General features: G+C 42.1%; 3 protein-coding genes across 3 annotated transcripts; all 3 read left to right on the forward strand.

The window, feature by feature from the left end:
* Window positions 1-2,727: 2,727 nt before the first annotated feature.
* LOC145425790 (P2Y purinoceptor 14-like) lies at window positions 2,728-4,016 on the forward strand. Its single transcript, XM_080299190.1, has 3 exons — window positions 2,728-2,832; window positions 2,937-3,196; window positions 3,376-4,016. The coding sequence occupies exons 1-3, from the start codon at window positions 2,728-2,730 to the stop codon at window positions 3,992-3,994; spliced, it is 984 nt and encodes a 327-aa protein (XP_080155316.1). The 3' UTR covers window positions 3,995-4,016.
* A 7,409-nt stretch (window positions 4,017-11,425) lies between these two features.
* LOC113019712 (P2Y purinoceptor 14-like) lies at window positions 11,426-14,847 on the forward strand. The gene is made up of 4 exons (XM_080294192.1): window positions 11,426-11,676; window positions 11,776-12,035; window positions 12,928-13,074; window positions 13,947-14,847. The coding sequence occupies exons 1-4, from the start codon at window positions 11,572-11,574 to the stop codon at window positions 14,458-14,460; spliced, it is 1,026 nt and encodes a 341-aa protein (XP_080150318.1). The 5' UTR covers window positions 11,426-11,571; the 3' UTR covers window positions 14,461-14,847.
* A 4,975-nt stretch (window positions 14,848-19,822) lies between these two features.
* LOC113010692 (nuclear factor 7, ovary-like) lies at window positions 19,823-21,939 on the forward strand. Its single transcript, XM_080299148.1, has 2 exons — window positions 19,823-19,974; window positions 20,076-21,939. The coding sequence occupies exon 2, from the start codon at window positions 20,093-20,095 to the stop codon at window positions 21,488-21,490; it is 1,398 nt and encodes a 465-aa protein (XP_080155274.1). The 5' UTR covers window positions 19,823-19,974; window positions 20,076-20,092; the 3' UTR covers window positions 21,491-21,939.
* The last annotated feature ends 223 nt before the right edge of the window (window positions 21,940-22,162 follow it).

Here is a 22,162-nt window from a genome sequence, read left to right on the forward strand (position 1 = left end):
AGGAAAAAACTGAAAATTTAAATAGTTAAAAGTTGAACTGTGACTGGTTGGTTATATGATTTATTTATTACATTTTATGTGGAGTGAATAAATAAAAGTATATTTACGGTGGCCCCTACAGACAAAGCACATGCAAACTCCAAAACATGTACAAAAGACAACAGAAGTGCTCCAGGATGCTGGGCGCAGTGATGAGCAACTGTATAAGTGTTTTTTTTTTCTAAAGCCACCCCTGTACCATCTCCTCTGCCTGTTCCTGCTCTGAGGGTGGCTATGGTCCAGCACATCCTGTGCCTGCCAAGCACTCTGAGCCGCTGGCCCCGCTGGACCCGCTGGCCCCGCGGTCGGCCTCCAGACCAGCTACGTTGCTGCTGCTGGCCCCGTTTTGGTGCATCTCAGACACCTTTATCTGAAAGTCACTGGGTGTAGTCAATCAGTAATTAAACTCAGGTAACCCCTGAAGACTACTGCATTGCCACTGCAAGGTGACAAGTAAATTGGTCGACTGCTTGTCCAGTGAGAGCAGCAAACTCCAGGAAAGACCAATGAATGAATCAATGAGCACAGGAGACCAGTTCAATTATAGCAGAGAGAGGAACCACCAGTAATCAACCTGCAATGGTTAATTACTGCACTGGTGTTAGGTACTAACTTGCATGTTAGTACCTAACACCAGTGCAACAGAACGAGGAAGAGATAATATACAGGGTGACACTGTGAGCTGATCGGCCACAGTAGCAAAATAGCAACAGTAACACTGATGCTGTCTATGTGGGCGTGTGTATGTATTGATTTAACTCTCATATAGATCTTCATGAAGACTGACATCTATGACACTGACTTTAAATCTCATCCAAAAGCCAGAGGGGCCTCTGCCACTGCTGTGCCAGCAACATCCTGCAAAACGTGTGTTTTAGTAAAAAAAGACAGATATAAGGATCAAGATGAAGATGAAGATGGGGCTGGTGTGGGTGGTTTAGATGGCTGACTGATGCAGTTAAAATAGAAGATAATATCAAACTGTTATGGTCTGGAGTCTAGTGACTCCGTGGTTATGTTTGTGTTTATTAATATTCACAATTTTAACTTGTTTCCTGGTTATTTGTTAATTATTTCCAGTGTTTAGGTGTTCTCTCTGCCTCCTGTGTTTCTTGTGTTGTGTCTAGTGTCCCTGGTTTGATGTTTGTGCTTACTCTGCTTTTACTGTGTCTCCCTCCCATTTCCTCATTTTCCCTTTGTGCATATTTATTATGTGCGTTTACCTCTGTTCTTCGTCTCCATCTGTGTTTCCTTCATGTTTCATGTCTCAGGCTCCATGTTCTTGCTCCAGGTCTTAGTTATGGTTTCTTTGTTCGATATGTTCTTTAGTTTAGCTTTTCCTTCGTGTTGTCAGTTCCCCGTTTACTTTGTAGTGTTGTGTCAAGCCAATAATAAACGCTCGCTTTCTTTAACATACGCCTTCACACCATTTTGTGTGTGCTTGGGTCCTCATTCTCATCATGAGGTCATCTGAGAAAAATAGAGCAAACACATGCCACAAATAATATTTAGACAACCTGTTTATAACAACTGATCAGAAAATTGCATGCCTGTATTAGAAACATGTTTAGCAGGGAAGACAAGCAGGAAATAAGTCAGAGTGCCTGTTAGTGGTGTGATCACTGTGTGTTTCCTGATGTGCAGCAATACTGTTAAACCAGATGGGCATAACTACTCAAGCAGCTTTACTTGCTCACTGAAAACTGCAGAAACAGAGGTGAGTCTTGCTGGTTGATCATCCTTAAATTGTTTGAACTTCTACATATTTCATGCTTAGCTTAAAAGATCACTTTTAGTGACTACTGACACCCGGAATAGAAATACTCTACACAGCTGCATCAGCATTACAAGTGGCCTCTGCCAATGTGCAAAATTAAAATCTAAGATCTAATAAACTAATATTTGGTATTTCCTGAGGAAATCACAGAAGAGAAAAAGCGACTGGTTTCACTTTCCTCTTGTTGGCATGCTTTCTGCTGATCATAAATATTTGGATATGACTTTTGTTTACACTTCTGGGTGAAACACAAATGAAATGCCAGCATGAAACTTTGTCCAACATATGTGACTACTTAACACCTCCTTGCTCCGATCCTGTCACGTATGTGAAAGTATCATCTGTATACACACTCTTTATATATCATCACACAGACTGTGCAGCAATCCCATGTTACAAGCTCTTGTTAAGAAGAACATGTTGTAGACCTGGACATATGCAGACAGGATTATAACCAGTTATATGTTGTTATACATGATACCTTGTAATGCTCAGAGTAAAGAATTGTCTTGGTCCATGTTGAAATGATTGTTACGATTAGACTCGTGAGAGGAAGTGATTCATTTTTGCTTCCATAAATATAAACTGTACATGAAAGATAACATCACTAATGATTTCTATACTTGCATGTTAAGCTCTCAACTTTGCTTTTAATGCTGCAAGACTGTAGGGTGCATCATATAGAAAGCAACCTGAGACAACTGTTGTGAACTGAATTTAGTCAAACTGTCAGCAAACTCCCCCAGAAAGCTCCATGTATTAACATTACTGTCTTAAAAAGAGATGCAGTAGAGTTCAAAAGAATATTTAAAATTAGTTTGACTTTGTTTTGTTTAACAATAAAATTAGACTATGATGGTAAAGCCATTCAAAGAGAGAATAAAGTGGATTTGTTTTTCAGCTGAAGAAGAATGGCTGACTCAAAAAACATGACTTCATCTTTCAACCAGACCTGTGATCCAGTTGTCCCATCACTCAACACTTTCTTTGTACTGGTCTACAGTCTGGTGTTTCTGGTAAGTTTCTAATCTTCAGTGCTGTGCTAGAAATTGCTTTAAGGTTCTCAAAGGACTGTATGTACCAAGGTTCTCTTCTCCTCCCCCTCTCTTTGTCTCTTCAGGTAGGTTTACTCCTCAATGGCTTCATCTTAAAGTTTTACATTGGTCAAGCTCAGCAGCAGGAGTCAAACAGTTTGATGGTCTACCTGAAGAACCTGACAGCTGCTGACTTCCTGCTCTGCCTCTCTCTGCCACTGCGCATCGCCCACTATGGTAGCAAGTCATTCATCATTCGAAGGCTCTACTGCAGCTTTGGAGCGTCTGCCCTCTTCCTCAACATGTACGCCAGCATCTTATTCATGTGTTATATCGCTGCCAACAGGTAAAGGACCTCTACTGATTTCCCACTACAGTTCATGACAGTGTTAATGAATAACAACCCTGCATTCCTGATGAATGTGTAAACATATCATTTTAACTTGATAATGACCTTTGCAAATTTGGTACCACTGTGACTGATTCGTGAAGTTATCTACTGTCTCCTCTGTCTTCTCTCTTCAGGTATCTGAAGATCGTCCATCCTTCAGGAACTCATGTCCTGCAGTCACTGCGAACTGCACACATCATCTCCATGGTCACCTGGGTTTGTCTCCTGGCTCCATCAATTACATTTGCCATCGCCTTTTTCATCACCCAGAAACCTCTGACGTTTACCCCCAGCCACTGTGGGGCCCTCTTTAGTGTATCGATCAGCCTGTTCTTCAAAATCCTCCACACCCTCTGGACCATCATCTTCCTGTTGGTCTTCATATCCCTGGTCTTCTTTTACTACAGCACCTCCCGCAGGGTGCTGCAGGCACAGCAGAGGCAGCTGGCCTCCTCCAATGCTGAGAAGCTGGTGAAGTCTCGCAGGAACATGTTGGTGCTGGTCAGCATCTTCTGTGTTTGTTTCGTGCCCTATAATCTGGTTCGTCTTCCTGCCACTTTTCTGTGGACCAGTTGCTCTGCAGGTCCAGTATTGTTCTACTTGGAGGAGGTGGCCATCATGCTGTCAGTTTTCAACATCTGTCTGGACCCTGTTGTTTACTTTTTCCTCTGTAAGACTTTTCGAGCTCAGGTGAGAAGGATGTCCAGGAGAGTCGATGATCCAAACGAACAAGCAAACAGACCAGAAGAGTGAGAGCAGCAACAGCAACAAGTAAAGAAAAGAGCTCAGACATCAACTCAAGTTCAGTGAAACCAGTGTCAGGGATTCCAGGTCCTCATGAACCACAGGAGTTTGTACTGAGCTCAGCACAAAACCACTCCCACACAAACAACATCAGTGTTCATGTGTCAGCTTTTTTCTATACAGCTTTTAGGGTGTTCTCATATCCTGCTGATGTAACACAAAATCAAAAATATTTTTTCTCATTCAAATTACGTCAATTAAATCTGATCAAGTGCACTTTTCATCATCATTACTATGTAATAATCGAGAGACGCAGCACAGTTTCATCAGTTGGGAAGACCTAATTCTCATCTGAGGGTCGGAGAAAAGAAACTATTTAATCTGATGGTCTCAAAATCAGAGGTTAAAAAGAGAAGCTGTTTTAGAGCATAAAAAACAGGTTTAAATAATCCAATCATTTTACATTTCAAACTCAGCTTTTACAGAAATCATCATAAAATTAAAGCCGATTCATTTTAAATATTACAATTTTTACTTTAATTTTTAATTCTTGTTTCTTGTCATAAATACAATTTTGCAACCACCCAGACTTTTCAGGCATGACTTAATTCTGTTTACACCTCTGGATCCACAGTCAGCCCTGAACAATATGGCCGCTGCGCTCACACATTATTCTAACAGCAGCAGTCACCACTGTGACTACACTGAAGAGGACATAAGCTGTGGCCTCTACATGTCAGCCACCACCCAACCAGATTCACAGTTCAAACTAATAGTCTTGAGTGAGCTCATGATCTAATCAGTCCTCACGGGACAGTTAATATCTGTATAAAACTCTTTAACTTCACTTTATTAGTTACATAGATGGAACAACAGTAATGCATTAGAGCGTCTATTTATATGTTTGTATGATGTGCACGTATAACCACAGCAGCTACTTCCTGCTCCTGCTACAGCAAGATTTCTCATCACAGAGCTAATAATAAAGTGTATCTAGTGTTACAAAGTGTGTGTCTCTTTGGTACCTTGTGTTTTAATATCTGTTGTTATTTATGAACAGGAAAGATGATCACAGAGCTGCAGGAACCTGGTGACACTTACTAACATTTAGGTTTTTAAATGATGCTTCATGCGGCATCTGTGCTGTATTATCTCAGCCAGGGTTTTATTCACATAAATAAACAAAGCAAAACAAAATTAAACCTCATCTGAAAAATATCAGCTAAAATAAATACAGTGGCTGAAGCAGCCCAACACAGAAATGACCAGAAATCACACTGCATGTATCTAATAACCTGAGCTGGTGTATTTTAGTGTGGACATGTACTGACTTTTTCTGTGGATCATATTTAGGCTACTTTGTGGTATCACTCCACTAAATGCTCACGCTAAGAGATCTTTTTATCTTTATCATCATATGATCTGTAACGACGCTCAGTTTGAGCTCAGGAAGTGGTTTGAAAGTCTAAGACCTCGGAGCGTCATGAAGGAGGCCAGAGTTCTCAGCCTTCCTGTGGTTTGCAGATTTTTTTGTTAGTGGCTGCTGTTTAAGTGAAGAACTTTTCGAACTGCTGATTAAAATTATTTTTAAATTTACTATGTAATATCTTTGGCCTTACACTTTAACACAAAACAAGACATATGCATTTGTTATCTTTTGAAATCAATAGTATGTGAGTGTGTGACCGATGCTTATGAAAATCCACATACCCACCCATTCATTGATTTGTTCCTCCAACATTAAACACGTCCATTAACCAGATGTGAGCTGAGGAGTCATAGGATAAGTTCTGAAGATAAATAGATCATCTCAGCTAAACTGGCAAAGAGGTTTACTTCCTGCAACCTTGAGAGATCTCCGCTCATCCTCCCTCATTTATAAAACAGTCTGCAGCACCTATAGAAACATAGAGAAAACCTGGACTGGAACACTGGTCTGACTGGAGTCAACACTCGACCGAGTAAAAGAAAAAAGAAGAAGAGAAATGGCTTGATGTATATAAATAAATATATAAATAAATATTATATATATAAAAAACACAAAAAACACCCAGCACGCCCCTGCGGGCGGTTTATCCTTCAAGCTCGGGTCCTCTACCAGAGGCCTGGGAGCTTGAGGGTCCTGCGCAGTATCTTAGCTGTTCCCAGGACTGCGCTCTTCTGGACAGAGATCTCCGATGTTGTTTCCGCGATCTGCTGGAGCCACTCGCCTAGCTTGGGAGTCACCGCACCTAGTGCTCCGATTACCACGGGGACCACCGTTACCTTCACCCTCCACATCCTCTCGAGCTCTTCTCTGAGCCCTTGGTATTTCTCCAGCTTCTCGTGTTCCTTCTTCCTGATATTGCTGTCATTCGGAACCGCTACATCGATCACTACGGCCGTCTTCTTCTGTTTGTCTACCACCACTATGTCCGGTTGGTTAGCCACCACCATTTTGTCCGTCTGTATCTGGAAGTCCCACAGGATCTTAGCTCGGTCATTCTCCACCACCCTTGGGGACATCTCCCATTTTGACCTCGGGACTTCCAGGTTATACTCGGCACAGATGTTCCTGTACACTATGCCGGCCACTTGGTTATGGCGTTCCATGTATGCCTTGCCTGCTAGCATCTTGCACCCTGCTGTTATGTGCTGGATTGTTTCTGGGGCATCTTTACACAGCCTGCACCTGGGGTCTTGCCTGGTATACATATATATATATATATATATATATATATATATATATATATATATATATATATATATATATATATTAGGGGTGCAACGATACACGAAATTCACAATTCGGTTCGGTTCGATACTTTGGTGTCACGGTTCGATATTTTTTCGATACAAAATAAAATGTTCATGCCTTTTTAATTTGTCATTTATTAAACTTATAAATATATATTTTAACTCAAAAGTACAGTTTTTAAATTTAACCCTAACCCTTGTGCGTGTTTTTTATTTTGACAGCGAATGCGCACCTGCGGACCACTTATGTGCAGCCCTGGTTATTTAGCTCATTATATCTCAGCCACAGAAATTCTTTTGTCCATGAAACCATAAAGCTGCACTTTCTTTTTGCCTTATAGTCTGATTTGTCATAACTTTTCCGTTTTGCGGTAAGCTTTTCTTTGGCTGTCACTTCTTCACCCTGACCTGTCTTATTTGGCTCAGCAAAACTGAAATAATATAAAATATATATCATATGTCCTGCTGCTTTTACACATGCACTCACATAAGCTCAGCGATTCTCTGCACGATCAACCTCTCACATGTTTAAGCTGCGGGAGATTTCACTTGTCATGTTTGCATAGTAAGCTAACGATTAATAAGACGATGTCAGAGGAATTGGTGCACAAATTATCATCACTCACCAATCAGTGCTGTCGCTCTCTATACACAGTTCACGCGATTGCAAAGTGAAAGCAAAAAACAAGCGCAAATTCAAACACGATTTCAATATGTCACATATTGACAGTGGCTCACCGATGCCAATGACATAATTACCCAGCTACATTTCTGAAAGAATGCAAAAGCATTGACATATATTTTTCCTTCCTACAATAGCCCGACGGGCAGGGAAGAGATAGATTTTGGTAGCCCGACTGAAAAAATCGCTAGCCCCGGGACGTCGGGCTAGCGATTTTGCGAGCCCTGTATCTGATTGAGGAATCACTCATCTTTGGAAAAGAGAGTTTATTACAGAGAAATGGCTCTTTCCAAAATAAAAGCTATACTATACGCTTCTTCTGGGCTATATTCTCAGCAGCATATTAAACATATCAGGTCTCCATAAGGAGAATCCTGTGCTAACAGCTGTCTAAATGACTCGGGTAAAGTTTGTAGCATGCATGCTTGTTGTTTTTGTCTTTGCACTAGGATGATGTCGGCGTAAATGTGCAGTCATATTCGTTGTGTTCCCACTAGTGCTTTCAGGTTAACCTCGTTAAAATGACCTTAATAACTGTTCTGTCTACCAGTAGCTGGTGTTTTGCGCCTCTGGTATTCTTGCCAATTCCTTTCTGTGTCCCGCTCATGTATTGACCCATGAGCCTGTTCATCTTAGCCAATATGATGCCTGACAGGAGCTTCCATGTAGTACTGAGGCAGGTTATTGGTCGGTAGTTGGAGGGGACCGGTCCCTTCTTGGGGTCCTTGGGGATCAGGACCATCCGACCTTCAGTTAGCCATTCCGGGTGTCTCTCATTAACTAGCAGCTGGTTCATTTGTGCGGCCAGACGCTCGTGGACTGCAGTCAGCTTCTTTAGCCAGTAGGCGTGAACCATGTCGGGCCCTGGTGCTGTCCAACTCTTCATACTGGAGACCCTTTCTTGGATATCTGCCACTGTGATGGTTACTGGACCCTGTTCAGGGAGGTCGCTGTGGTCTGCCCTCAGATCCACTAGCCACTGAGCATTGCAGTTATGGGTTGCGTCCTTCTCCCATATGCTCTTCCAGTATTGCTCCGTCTCCAGCCTTGGTGGTGCTGTTCTCTTATTATTGTTCCCTTGCCACTGAGAGTACACCTTTGCTGGTTCTGTGGAGAACAGCTGGTTTATTCTCCTGCCTTCTATCTCTCTGGTGTACCTCCTCAAGCGGCTGGCCAAGGCTGTGAGTCTTTGCTTGGCAGTTTCCAAGGCCTCAGGTATGGACAGCTTGCTGTATTTCTTATGCACCTTCTTTGTCGCACCTTTCTGCAACTCCGTTAGTTGGCTAACCTCCCTCCGTGCCACTTTGATCTTGCCCTCTAGCCTCCTTCTCCATGGAGGGTACTGCCCCTTGTCGCTGTTCAACTTGTAGCCAAGCATCTCACTGATCACTGCTGCCGTATCGTAGATCAGCTTGTTAGTGTCGGTAATCGTGGTTGTAGGTATTGTCCATAGTGCTGCATTAACATCATCTAGCAGACCTTCTGAGGGTACTTCACGTAATCTTGGTAACCGGCTATGGGGGATCCAGGTTTCATCGTATTTGATCGGAGCTGGCTTGGCCCTGGCTTATCGAAGAATTAAGAAAGCAGAGCCGGCTGTTCAAACCCCCACAAGGCTGCCCGCTGGGATTGAAACGATGGGACGAAGCGTGAGTTTCTCAAAATGGGCTCATTGAGTGCAGCATGGATAAGATCTTGGAGAAGCTTACGGCTGCTGTGAATACTCAGAATAAGAACTCTGAGCGAAAACTGATCACATCTTGGAGAAGCTCACTGCGGTCGTGAGTTCTCAGAATCTGCTCTTTGAGCACAAGAATGACAACATCACGGAGCGTAAGCTTCCTGGGTACCACCATCACCCAGGACCTGAAGTGGGAGCCCACCATCACCTCCGTCATCAAGAAAGCCCAGCAGAGGATGTACTTCCTGAGGCAGCTGAAGAAATTCAACCTGCCAACACGGACGATGATGCAGTTCTACACTGCAATCATCGAGTCCATCCTCACCTCCTCCATCACCGTGTGGTACGCTGGAGCCACTATCAGGGACAAACTATCAGGGACAGACTGCAGCGTGTTGTGCGCTCTGCCGAGAAGGTGATTGGCTGCAGACTCCCATCTCTGCAGGACCTGTACACCTCCAGGACACTGGGGCGTGCAGCTATTTATGACACTATGTTTGCACTGAAGCACCGCAGCAATTTCCTAATGTTGTAAACCTGCTCAACATTTGGCAATAAACCCCTTTCTGATTCTGATTCTGATTCTGATTCTGATAACATCATGGAGAAGCTCACGGCTCTCCAACGGGAGATTATAAATATATATAATATATATAATATATATGTAATATATATAATACGCCTTGAGGTGACTGTATGTCAGGACTGCATGTTTTGTCTGTTTTTGTATTTTTGCATGTTGTGTATGTAAAACCACAGCAACTCCTTCCTCCACCGATTTCCACTGATCTGACATCGTGACATTTCACAGCACAAAGCTAATAAGAGTGTGTATCGACTTTGACAAAGTGTGAATCTCTTTATACCTTGTAGGTTTTTTTTTAATACCTCAAGGGAAATTAGAACACGCTAATACTCTGAACAGTAACAGCAATGCTATAACCTGCAGTGACATTCTGAAAATTGTCTTTTGCAATGACATCTCGACATCATACTTTATTACCAGACTGACAGCATGCCCAAAGTGATCCCTGCCTCTCTCCTATTGCAAAACAAAAGCCAAACTGCAAGCCTAGTTGGATAAGTGGTCAGAAAAAATAAGAAAAGGTATGCAAGCCAATAGATAGGATCTTAAATCCTCAGAATGTAACTAAACAACTCAAAGAAAGCTTAGAGTAACAATTGAAAGAAAATGATGTATTTTCCGAACTTTTTCTCTCATGTGGCAAAATGTAAACTGCTGTTCAAAACATTTAGTGTTAAAATCATACATACACAACCAGCTGCTGAGCCTGCACCTGATGAACATGCCTGTTTTATAATCAGAGATGGTGAGAGCTGCTGTCCCCTGACTGTGCTTTCATAGTAAGTTAGTAACTCATAGCACAGCGGTGAAAGCTGAGGCAGCAGAGCACCTCGCATGCTGCTCTTCCATCAGTTTCCATCAGCTGGTGCAGCTGGTTTTGATGAGCAGGATGACTAAAACATTTCAATATAACATCAAAGAGCAGCAAAGAAGGAATTTAGTACTAATCCCCAAGCCTTTAGAAAGAATATGCAGTACAGATAAATCAAAGATCCACACCCCCCAAAAGTTCAGATCAAATACAGATTTTCATGGAGGTGGAAATACTCTGTGCTGCTGCTTTGCTTCCAGATTGCATGTGTTTAACTTTACATCTTGTTGAAGAGTTATTGCTATAAGTTATAAGTAAAAGTGCAGACACGTGACTGATCAGAAAAAGACGTGTTTGTTTCCTGTGGATACAAAGCTGTAAACACAGAGAGGAAATGGTTGCATGTTAGAAGTGTGATCACTGTGTGTTTCATGATCTGCAAGAATATCGTTAGACTGAGAGGACATACAAGCAGCTTTTCCTGCTCACTGAAAACTGCAGAAATACAGGTGAGTCTTGCTAGTTGCTCTGTGCACACAGGTGTTTCTTCCAAAAACTTCACGTACAGTTATCTGAACAGCTGAACTAAAAGCTCTGCTCATATGTTCTGAGGAAAGATGTACAAAACTTTTTAGCAGCTGAACTGCAGTATTATAAAAACGTGAGTGCTACAGACAATCTGAAACTGAACATTTGATACTTCACACGATAATAATCAAAAATAAAAAATGTTCCTCATTTTCATTATCTGTGGTAACACATAAATATTCAACATTCACTGTTTTCTTTATTTCTTCGCCATCAAAATACTTGGATATGACTTAATGTAAAATACAAATGTTTCCTTGATTTTCAGTGTGAGGCATGAAGATCTGAACCAGTGTGAAACTTGGTGCATTATATGTGACAGCTTAACACCTTGCTCACATTCAGATATCATCACATTTGGCACACTTCCATGTTACAATCTCTTTGTAAAACAACATGAGGAAGTGAATCCTTGGTCTTTGACTAACAGTAGACTCTATCGAGCCAGATACTTTGAAAGACGGATCTCAATGAAAAGGATTAATTTTTCAGCTTCAGGAACATGGTTGACCCAAAAAACATGACTTCGCCTTTGAACGAGACCTGTGATCCTGTCGGCACATCGGTCAACCCTTTCTTTATGCTGGTCTACAGCCTGTTGTTTCTAGTAAGTTTCAAATCTTCAGATTGTGGACTGTTATTAATTTGACAAAAGATCTTTGTGCATGTGCTAAATTCCTGTTCTCCATGCTTCGTGTCTGTTCAGGTAGGCTTACTCCTCAATGGCTTGATCCTGAAGTTTTACTTTTGTGTAGCTCAGCAGCAGGCATCAAGCAGCTTGATGGTCTACATGAAGAACCTGACAGCTGCTGACTTCCTGCTCTGCCTCTCTCTGCCACTGCGCATCAGCCACTATGGTAGCACATCAGTCATCGTTTGGCAGCTCTACTGCAGCTTTGGAGCTTCTGCCCTCTTCCTCAACATGTACGCCAGAATCTTATTCATGTGTTATGTAGCTGCCAACAGGTAAGGAGCCTTTACTGCTATTGATTACAAAAAGTGTTAATGACCACAAACGCTGTGTCCCTGACTAAATTATCAATGTGTATGCACTGTTGCACCCAATGTGACCCTGTGTCCTGTATTGAGATTCACTGCCCGTTAAACTCTCTCTTGCATCACTTCCTCCAAGGAACAGACACATGTTGTATTTGGACAGGATTTAATGCAAAAAATTGTGAAACTCAAATGACACAAAATACAGAAATGTCACATAAACTCAAGCTTAGATTTGAATTCTTTCTATTGACATATAAAACACATCATACATTTCAAATCACTTTAATAATATCATATACCCTGTCTGATAATTGACCACAGGTAAGAAACTTACTCATATTGCCACTCAAAGGGATTTAATACAGTGGACGGCTTTAGATTGGAAGGAACAACCATGTCCTGCTTCACTCATGAGTAACTTCCTGTCACACTTCTAATAACTAACAGTTCCTGAAAGCAGCAACTCAGTGGTATTAGTTTCAGTATGGTAATCTCAGGCACTCTGTTGCAGCACCCCCGTGAGGATGAAGGTTGGCTGAGAAAATAGACAGTGAGTGTGATGGAGTTCAACAGAAAAGAAGCATTTATTCAGGCATTTGGAATATTTTTTTAAATACCGTTGGTTTTTGGTTTTTTACTGTTTGTTGGTTTTTTTTTTTTTTTGTCTGTGTTATTTGCCAAGATTACTTTAATGATCCTAATATCACCGGAAAAGCACAGAGTTGATACTGTCAGGAACAGTTGGAATTTTTTCAATTGTGCCAGTGGTTGAAAGTTGTGGTAATTTGACCTAAAATGACAGATTTGGCTCCACTGTGACTGATTAGTTGAAGTTGGATGCTTTGTCTTCTCTATTCAGGTATCTGAAGATCGTCCGACCTTCAGGAACTCATGTCCTGCAGTCAGTACGAACTGCCAACATTGTCTCCATGGTCACCTGGATTTGTCTCCTGGCTCCATCAGTTACTTACGGCATCATGTTTTTAATCACCCAGAAACCTCTCAAATCAAATCAAATCACTTTTATTGTCACATCACATGTGCAGGCACACTGGCACAGCACATGCGAGTGAAATTCTTGTGTGCGAGCCCCACAAGCAACAGACAAACACAACAACACAAACGAGCAAAATACAAGAATGGCTACATCTGAAACTAATAAATATATGTACAATATATAATAGTGTATGCATTTCTGGATGTGTATACTAAATATTATCCTACGTGTGTGTGTGTGTGTGTGTGTGTGTGTGTGTGTGTGTGTGTGTGTGTGTGCGTGTGCGTGTGTGTATACACATTTTTACAAATTAAATAGTAAAAAAAATAAAATAATAATAATAAATAAAATATATAAAAATATACAGAGTTGAATATGTGCAAAACAAGTGGCATTTATATACAGTGTGGAGTGCATAATGTTGAAGTTCCAGTAGTGAAGCTGAGGTGTCTATGACGTGTTCATCAGTCTGATGGCCTGATGGAAAAAGCTGTCTCTCAGTCTGCTGGTACGGGACCGGATGCTGCAGAACCTCCTTCCTGATGGAAGCAGTCTGAACAGTTTATGGCCGGGGTGACTGGAGTCCTTGATGATCCTCCCCGCTTTCCTCAGGCAGCGCTTCCTGTAGATGTCTTGGAGGGAGGGAAGCTCACCTCCAATTATCCGTTCAGAGCACCGCAGTACTCGCTGGAGAGCTTTGCAGTTGTAGGCGGTGCTGTTGCCATACCAGGTGGTGATGCATCCAGTGAGGATGCTCTCAATGGCACAGTGATAGAAGGTCCTGAGGATGCGGGGGCTCATGCCGAATCTTTTCAGTCTCCTGAGAAAGAAGAGGCGCTGCTGCGCCTTCTTCACTGTTTTGTTTGACCTCTACCTCTGACCTCTATCCCCAACCACTGTGAGCTCCTGTTTAGTGCATCAGTTAGTCTGATGTTAAAAATCATGCACACCTTCTCTGCTATCATCTTCCTGTTGGTGTCCATATCCCTGGTCTTCTTCTACTACAGCACCTCCGGCAGGGTGTTGCAGGCACAGCAGAGGCAGCTGGCCTCCTCTGGCTCTGAGAAGCTGGTGAAGTCTCGCAGGAACATGTTGGTGCTGGTCAGTATCTTCTGTGTTTGCTTTGTGCCCCATCACCTGTTTCGAGTTCTATTTGTTTTTCTGTTGAACACCTGCTCTGTGGATCCAGTGTTGTACTACCTGAAGGAGGCAGCCACCATGGTGTCAGTTTTCAACATCTGTCTGGACCCTCTGGTTTACTTTTTCCTCTGTAAGACTTTTCGGGCCCAGGTGAGAAAGGCGTCCAGGAGGACCAACATCCAACAAGCAAACACAGAGAGTCAGAGCACTGAGGAGAAACTGAGCATCATTAAGAGCAGCAAGTCAAACCAGTGAGCTGTAAGGAAACAAAAATCAAGTCATCACAAAGGCAGGACTAGATGTTATTCCGTTTTTCTTTTTGTTTTAAGGATCAAATGAGTAATCCCAATTCTTTATAAAGCACAGGAGTTTCTGCTGAGCTGCAGTAAAAGGCTGAATCAGCCAAATTCCACCTATTAGTACAACATGTGATTTAACATGAATAAACTGAACCAGTCTATGATAAACATCATACAAACAATGCATGGTGTCAACACAGTACCCCATAAAAGCCAAAGCTGGCCACCTTGAGTTTCCCTCTACCAGGTGTCTGTTTCTGTAAAAAATATTTTTGTACACACTATATTTTAACACATTTTGCTGATATAAAGACTTGGCAAGAAGTAAGGAATAAAGTAGAAATATGACAATTAAATATTTTCTGAGTTTTTACTTTTTACCCCTGAGTCACCTCAAACACACCAGCATTCATCTACAGGCAGTCCGATCATTGTTTCTCTCATAATACCAGGTGAAACATTCACAGCTATTTCCTCTGAAGGAAGTTGTAACTCTTTTTCACCAGTGGGTGGAGATGGGAGGTCTAATCTGCTGAAAATCAGTAACTGTTACAATATAGGATAGGATTCAACTTTATTGCCATTACACATGTATAAATGCAGGGTCATGAAATACAGTTTGCATCTAATCAGAAGTGCAAGAGTAGTAAGTGCAATAACACAAATGTACAGATGATCTGTATAGCATATAGATGTTCTATATTACTGTACAGATGGGCAGATATACAGATGCACCATGAACAATTATACAGACTTTCTAAATAGATGTGCTACATATAGACCAATGTACCGGTGTGAGTTAAACAGATCTACAGAGTCCTATGAGTGTACGCACCATAACAGAGACTATGCCAGTGTCCTAAACTATAACAGTAACCACTGTGAGCATATGGTGAATGTTGAGAATGAATGACAGTCATGATCATGGTCACTGGGAGGGATAGGGGGGTATGGATGGAAAGGTTCAGCGGGAGATTGAGTTCAGTGGGGTGACAGCTGTGGGTAATAAGCTGTTCCTAAACCAGCTGGTTTTAATCTGCAGGGTCCTGTAGCGTCTTCTGGAGGGGAGGAGCTGGAAAAGTTTATTGTCAGGATGAGAGGAGTCCCTGAGAATGATGCATGCTCGTGTATACCTCTCTTCTTGTGGACATCCTCAATAACAGGAAGTGGTGTCCCTGTGATAGTTTGGGCATTGTTGGCGGCTGCAGTGCCTTGCGGTCAGCAACAGAGCAGTTCCGATACCAGACTGTGACACAGTTGGTCAGGATGCTCTCTATCGCACACCAGTAGAAGTTTGCCAGTATGTCAGTAGACAGGTGGTTCTGCTACAATGTCTTCAAGACAAAGAGGCACTGATGGTTGACAGATACAATTATTTCATGGTGAGACCTGAAGGAGTCAACTGTGCCAAAATGAATTAATTAAATACACCATTAAATAATTATTTAAATGTGTCAATAATTAATTAAATGTGTCATTAATTAATTAAATGTGGCAATATTTAATTAAATGTGTCATTAATGAATTAAATGTGGCAATAATTAATTACATGTGTCGTAAATATTTATGTAATTAATTAATTATTGACACATTTAATTAATTATTTAATGGTGTATTTAATTAATTCATTATGGCAGTCCTGGCCCTGCGGCTGTCTTCAAGAATTTATTTTATCTGTCAGCCTCACCCATCAGGTGGCCAAGTCAGGGGGTGGGGTTCACACTGATCGAGTCATAACCATTGCTTTTGCCTGGTGGCCGTTGTTCAGTGGGTACTCCCAGTGGAAATGCTCCCACCCCCCCGCCACCCCCCCCCTCTTTCCTCCTTGTATAAAAAAATGTTAAATGTTAGTTTTAATTCAAAATTAATGCTTAACAAAGTTTAACACAAATGAACACCAGATAACAAAGAAAACGAATGGTTAAGCCTAACATGCTCAAGTGAGACATTAAACTTTACTAAAACTATGCAGTTATGAAACTTAACTTTAACCTCAGCCAAACCGATTTGCTCAATTGTAAATAAAACAGCAAAGTAAACATGACCCAACAGACAAAACCTGAGTGAATTATGTCCTGTGTTTAATCACTGAGAGCTAAAACTCAGCGGAGGTTTTAAAGCTGTGTGCCAGTGATCGGATATCAGCCGCTGATAAAGTTGGTCCGTGGTTCGAGTACTCTAGTTTTCTCAGTGTCCATCACCTCCTTTTAAATCTCGTTTGTCATCTTTAACACAGGTCAGTCACTCTGAATGAAACACAAGCTCCAGCAGCTCTGTGCTCAGGAAACAAACTACATTTACTTATCTTGTGCAGAATATTGTGCCGAAATTACGTTATATCAAGCTGCAGCTGCCCACGTTAAACTGTGGCTATCACCAGGTAACGTGGGCGTCTTTCCTGAATTAGCAGCAGGTGTTAAACAGCTGACAGGTGAGGAGGATGTATGCAGAGAAGCTGAGGGTCTGTCGAGCTGATCGCTGGTATCGTGAGCACAATGTCGGCTCGTTATTTAAGTTACAGAAGCACAGAGACACAAGACCAGGCAGAAAGAGACAACCGTCACGTGAAAATGAGAATCTGCGGATGCCACATGTGGAACACACAATTCTAACCGGTTAACGTAAAAAACAGTTCGAACATCGGAGCTGTGAGCTCAGTACACTGTCAGCTGACTGTTATCGGAGCTAGCAACATCTGGGAAAACATCGGAGGAGTTTTGCAAACATGCTCTATGTTGACAACCTGATCAGATATGTAAAGATTACACCACTACACATTATTAAAGTATAGTTTGTGACAGAAAAACAGGGTATTTTAAAACTGTATTTACAGTTTAGAGTAGGGCTGGGCGATATGGCCTAAAATTCATATCGCGATATATTGTTTTCTTCTGTATAACGTATTTTCCACAGTATAAGGCACACTTAAAATCCTTTAACCCTAGAACACTATCACTATAAATAGTAACACAATCACTAATGCCGGGTGATTTTTACCCGATATAATATAGCCAATAAAAAGTAATCAAATATATCAAAATATGACAACACATGACAAATTAGAGTGGTCTTCTTTTACTTTCAACTGTGCCATGTCTAACAAAATGAAAAAAAAAACAAACCTAAAACAAAATAATGACTCTGGAAAGATGGTCTTTGGTCCACCCATTCCTGGGACATTTGAGACTTCCCTGGTGAAGGCACAGGCTCCTCGACACGCAAACAGCTGCAGGAGAGAGAAATCATGTAAATGTATTTGCTCGGGTGTAAATCACCCAGCGATAGTGTTCTAGGGTTCATTTTCTCAAGAATCGAGAGTGTGCCTTATGTATGAATTCTGGTTGTGCTTACTGACCTCGAACCGATTTTGGCTGCAGAAATCTGTTAAAAATGTTTTAGTACAACTTTGGTAAGCCGCACTGCTTGATGGATTGTCAGAGCATTACGGCTGCCGTAGTGAGGAGCTTCGCGGAGTAATCTGGGTCCAAAACTCCGTCCATTCAGGTCCCAAAGTCAAAAGAACACTAAGAGTTAAAAACGGTCTAAATTCTTTAATCTTTAATAAAATGATCAGCGTTGCTGCTTTACCAGGTGTAACAATTACGTTTAACATCCAGGCATCCATGAAAGCATAATTTATTAAATTTAACGGAGTTAGAAGTGAACAGGAAGTTAGCTCGCTAGTTTCCACCTAAACATTTCATACCATGTTCTGACTGAGAGATTTTTGAAACTAATTAAAATGTACAGCTCTGCTAACACTTCCAACATAAATAAACACAGAAAACTAAACAGCAGTGGTGTTTGCAGGGTTACTGAAGTTGGACTACCTGGTATATAATGTTGTGCTACGTGATTGCTAGCGACACAGCTATGTTAGCATAACATTAGCACAGTGAAGCTGGAGGATGAACGCCAACTTTTTTTCCACTCGATAAAAGTTAACGTGAGGGATCCAAGTGGTCAGGGACAAATGCAATCGCATAGCAGGATGCTATACACAGGCCAAACTTTGGTCAGGAGAACAACTGAGATTATTCATCCACAATACGAGGTTAGTTATTAATATACTGCAACAACATGGGAATAGAGCAGCTGTGAGAGAATTCAACATTAATGAATCAATGTTACGGAAGTGGAGGAAGCGCATGTGAAATGCACTACACACAGGTACACACACACACACAGGTCTTTGTCTCCAGATGCCACATTTATTTTTGGGGTTTTTTTTTTGTGGTTATGACCGACAGTCTGACAGCTGTCGGTCCCAGCTGATTTCCCTCTTCCCTCCGCTCCTCTCCGTCTCACTATAAAAAGGGTAAGGAAACCATCATCAGTCCAAATCGCCATCAGCTGTTCTCACCTTCGTCTCCAGCACCGCCCCGTTGAGCTCACTGCACCACTCCTCCCCTGCAGCCGCGCCCGGGACCACAACTCCGCCACAGCACAGTTTTTGGCTTTCACTCACACTAAAACATGCATTTTGCTGCACTCTTTACACTCAGGGCTCTAAAAGTAAAATTTGAAGATTTGAAGTGAGACACACGACTGAAGGTCCATAGTGGGTCAACACAATGATTTTATTAAAACATATATGTGGTGAAGATGAGCTCTGCAAAACATCAGCCTCGATCTCCCCAGAACAATAGTTGGGGTGTGATACTTGTAGATATGATGACCATGATGACATGCGTCACTGCAGATGCATGTTCCAGTAAGTCCAGCCTGGACATATTCTAAAAAAGAACAGCTCCTTCCTGTACCACCCGCCAGATGCATCCTGTTATTACACTCTTCTGGGCTTATCAGAACGAAACTGTCACGTATGCAGGTACACAACATTTGCAGTCAGTTCACTCAGGCAGACTATGTGTCTGTGTTTTAACCTCAGTGCATGACCCCCCTCTATGTCACCTGTTATCAGGCAAACTTCAATGCAGCAGGCTGCTGAATGCACACAGGCAATATGTAAATTGTACTGTAAACATGTAGGCAATTCTTTCAATAGCTGTACTTTGCTCCATAGATCGGCCAGACGTCGCGCTGCCCGTAGCTTCGAACCACTAATTAACTTGGCCGAGCTTCAACTCTTTACTTATGCCATATGTGTATAACATGATTACAGTTGCACCTGCAATGAAAGATTATTATGTGCTTATGCTAACACCTGAAATACAGACTTTAATGTAACAACAGTTTCAATAAATGTGTCAATGAAATGATAATGATAAATCATAAGTGATGCAACAATAATAATAATAATGATTATTAATAGTAGCAGTAAAATAATATTTCATCCCGACACCAGGAAACAGGAAGTTCTTTGTCCTCAGTAAAGAGAGACGCACAGACGATCAGACTGAGCTCAGACCAAACTAGCAGCTTCCTCTGAGTGAGTCCAGCTACAGGAGAGAAACGTGGAAAACTCCAACACTGCTGCTTCAAGCTGCTGACGCTCCACACACTGAATGTGAGTTTGAGCAAAAACACGACTCAAAGCAAGTTTCAGTGAAGGTGGTAGAGGAGGGAGGGGAGCCAGGACTGACTGTACTTCCTGTCTGCTGTTTCCAGCTTCACTCACAGACTCAATGGCTTCCAGATCAGAGGAGGATCTCTGCTGTCCGGTCTGTCAGGAGGTCTTCAGAGATCCTGTTATTCTGTCATGTAGCCACAGCTTCTGTAAAGACTGTCTGAAGAGATGGTGGATAGAGAGACCAACACACGAGTGTCCAGTTTGTAAGAGAAGATCTTCAAAGGATGATCCACCTTTAAACCGAGCTTTAAAGAACCTGTGTGAGTCGTTCCTACAGGAGAGAGATCAGAGAGCTTCAGAGGCTCTCTGCAGTCTGCACTCTGAGAAACTCAAACTCTTCTGTCTGGACCATCAGCAGCCAGTGTGTCACATCTGCAGAGACTCAGAAAAACACACCAATCACAGATTCAGACCCATCGATGAAGCTGCACAACAACACAAGAAGGAACTTCAGGAAACTCTGGAGCCCTTAAAGAAGAAGTTAAAGGTTTGTGAAGAAGTTCAAGTGAAGTTTGATCAAACAGCAGAACACATTAAGGTCCAGGCCCGACACACAGAGAGGCAGATTAAGGAGCAGTTTAAGAAGCTTCATCAGTTTCTAGCAGAGGAAGAGGAGGCCAGGCTGGCTGCACTGAGGGAGGAAGAGGAGCAGAAGAGTGGGATGATGAAGGAGAAGATGGAGGCTCTGAGCAGAGAGATAGCAGCTCTTTCAGACACAGTCAGAGCCACAGAGGAGGAGCTGAGAGCTGAAGACGTCTCATTCCTGCACAACTACAAGGCTGCAGTGGAAAGAGTCCAGCGCTGCCCCCTGCTGGATGATCCACAGCTGCCCTCAGGAGCTCTGATAGACCAGGCCAAACACCTGGGCAACCTGACCTTCAACATCTGGAACAACATGAAGGACATGGTCTCCTACACTCCTCTCATTCTGGACCCAAACACTGCTCATCCAGAACTCATCCTGTCTGAAGATCTGACCAGTGTGAGAGGAGGAGGAGAGAGGCAGCAGCTTCCTGATAATCCAGAGAGGATTGATTATTACTGCTCTGTCCTGGGCTCTGAGGGCTTTAACTCAGGGACTCACAGCTGGGATGTTGATGTTGGAGACAGTACATGGTGGAGACTGGGTGTGTTAGCAGAGTCTGTGCAGAGGAAGGGATACATGCTGTCTGGATTATGGAGAATAGGGTTCTATGAAGGTGAATACTCAGCACTCTCACCATCAGCTGGTGTCACTGCTCTCTCAGTAGAGAAGAAGCTCCAGAGGATCAGAGTGAATCTGGACTGGAACAGAGGAAAGCTGTCGTTCTCTGATCCTGATACTAACACACACATACACACCTTCACACACACTTTCACTCACAGGATGTTTCCATACATTAGCACTGTTGATGGTGGTAAAGTGAAGGTGTGTCCGTTGAAGGTGTCAGTGTCAGTGCAGCAGATGAGTTGAGGATGATGATGTTTCTAATGTTGTTTCCTGTCAGTGAGTTGAAGCTGTTAAACTGCAGCTGTCCTCCTGCTGCCTCGTTGTTCCAAAGCTCTTTGTTTCTCTTTTAGTTTCACTCTTTCTTTCTGTTTCTGCTGTCCACCTTTTCACATGGAAAATCATTTCACTGTTTCTCACTGAATGACTCCCCAAACTAGATTTGAAATTCTATAAAGTTTCTAATCATTACAAGTGATTCATGTTTCTATTTGATGTGTAAATGGAGATGATTTAGTTTGCTGGGATATGGACTGACATGTGTTGAATGGGAGGAGCAGTTTGTTGTTGTCTTCTTGTCTGTTTATGACAACAATAAATATGTTGTTGAAACAATGATTCATGTTTAACTCCATATATGAAATGTTTCTGATCTTTGAATTCTGTTTGATTAAAGACTTTCTTCATGACACAAATGAGATTTCAGTGTTTTAATAGAACTAAATAAGCTCAGAGTTGAAAGGCTGGAGTATTATGTACGTGCTTCACTGTCAGGATCTTCAGGGGGATTCAAAGGGAAACATCAAACTGCTGTAATGAGATAAACTAGTTGGGCTGAACACACTTATCTGTAGTTTGTCTCCATCCAGGATCATCAGAATATAATGAACATGTGTGAAGAGCCACAAAATGCTGCTG

The sequence above is a fragment of the Astatotilapia calliptera genome, chromosome 3, assembly GCF_964374335.1.
Source record: "Astatotilapia calliptera chromosome 3, fAstCal68.1, whole genome shotgun sequence".
NCBI classification, from domain to species: Eukaryota; Metazoa; Chordata; class Actinopteri; order Cichliformes; family Cichlidae; genus Astatotilapia; species Astatotilapia calliptera.

Excerpts from the sequence above, each read along its gene's own strand:
- LOC145425790 (XM_080299190.1), top strand. The coding sequence starts at position 2,728 with ATGGCTGACTCAAAAAACATGACTTCATCTTTCAACCAGACCTGTGAT. Across the intron at positions 2,833-2,936 it reads TCTACAGTCTGGTGTTTCTG|GTAGGTTTACTCCTCAATGG; the intron begins GTAAGTTTCTAA and ends TTGTCTCTTCAG. Across the intron at positions 3,197-3,375 it reads TGTTATATCGCTGCCAACAG|GTATCTGAAGATCGTCCATC; the intron begins GTAAAGGACCTC and ends TTCTCTCTTCAG.
- LOC113019712 (XM_080294192.1), top strand. The coding sequence starts at position 11,572 with ATGGTTGACCCAAAAAACATGACTTCGCCTTTGAACGAGACCTGTGAT. Across the intron at positions 11,677-11,775 it reads TCTACAGCCTGTTGTTTCTA|GTAGGCTTACTCCTCAATGG; the intron begins GTAAGTTTCAAA and ends GTGTCTGTTCAG. Across the intron at positions 12,036-12,927 it reads TGTTATGTAGCTGCCAACAG|GTATCTGAAGATCGTCCGAC; the intron begins GTAAGGAGCCTT and ends TTCTCTATTCAG.
- LOC113010692 (XM_080299148.1), top strand. The coding sequence starts at position 20,093 with ATGGCTTCCAGATCAGAGGAGGATCTCTGCTGTCCGGTCTGTCAGGAG.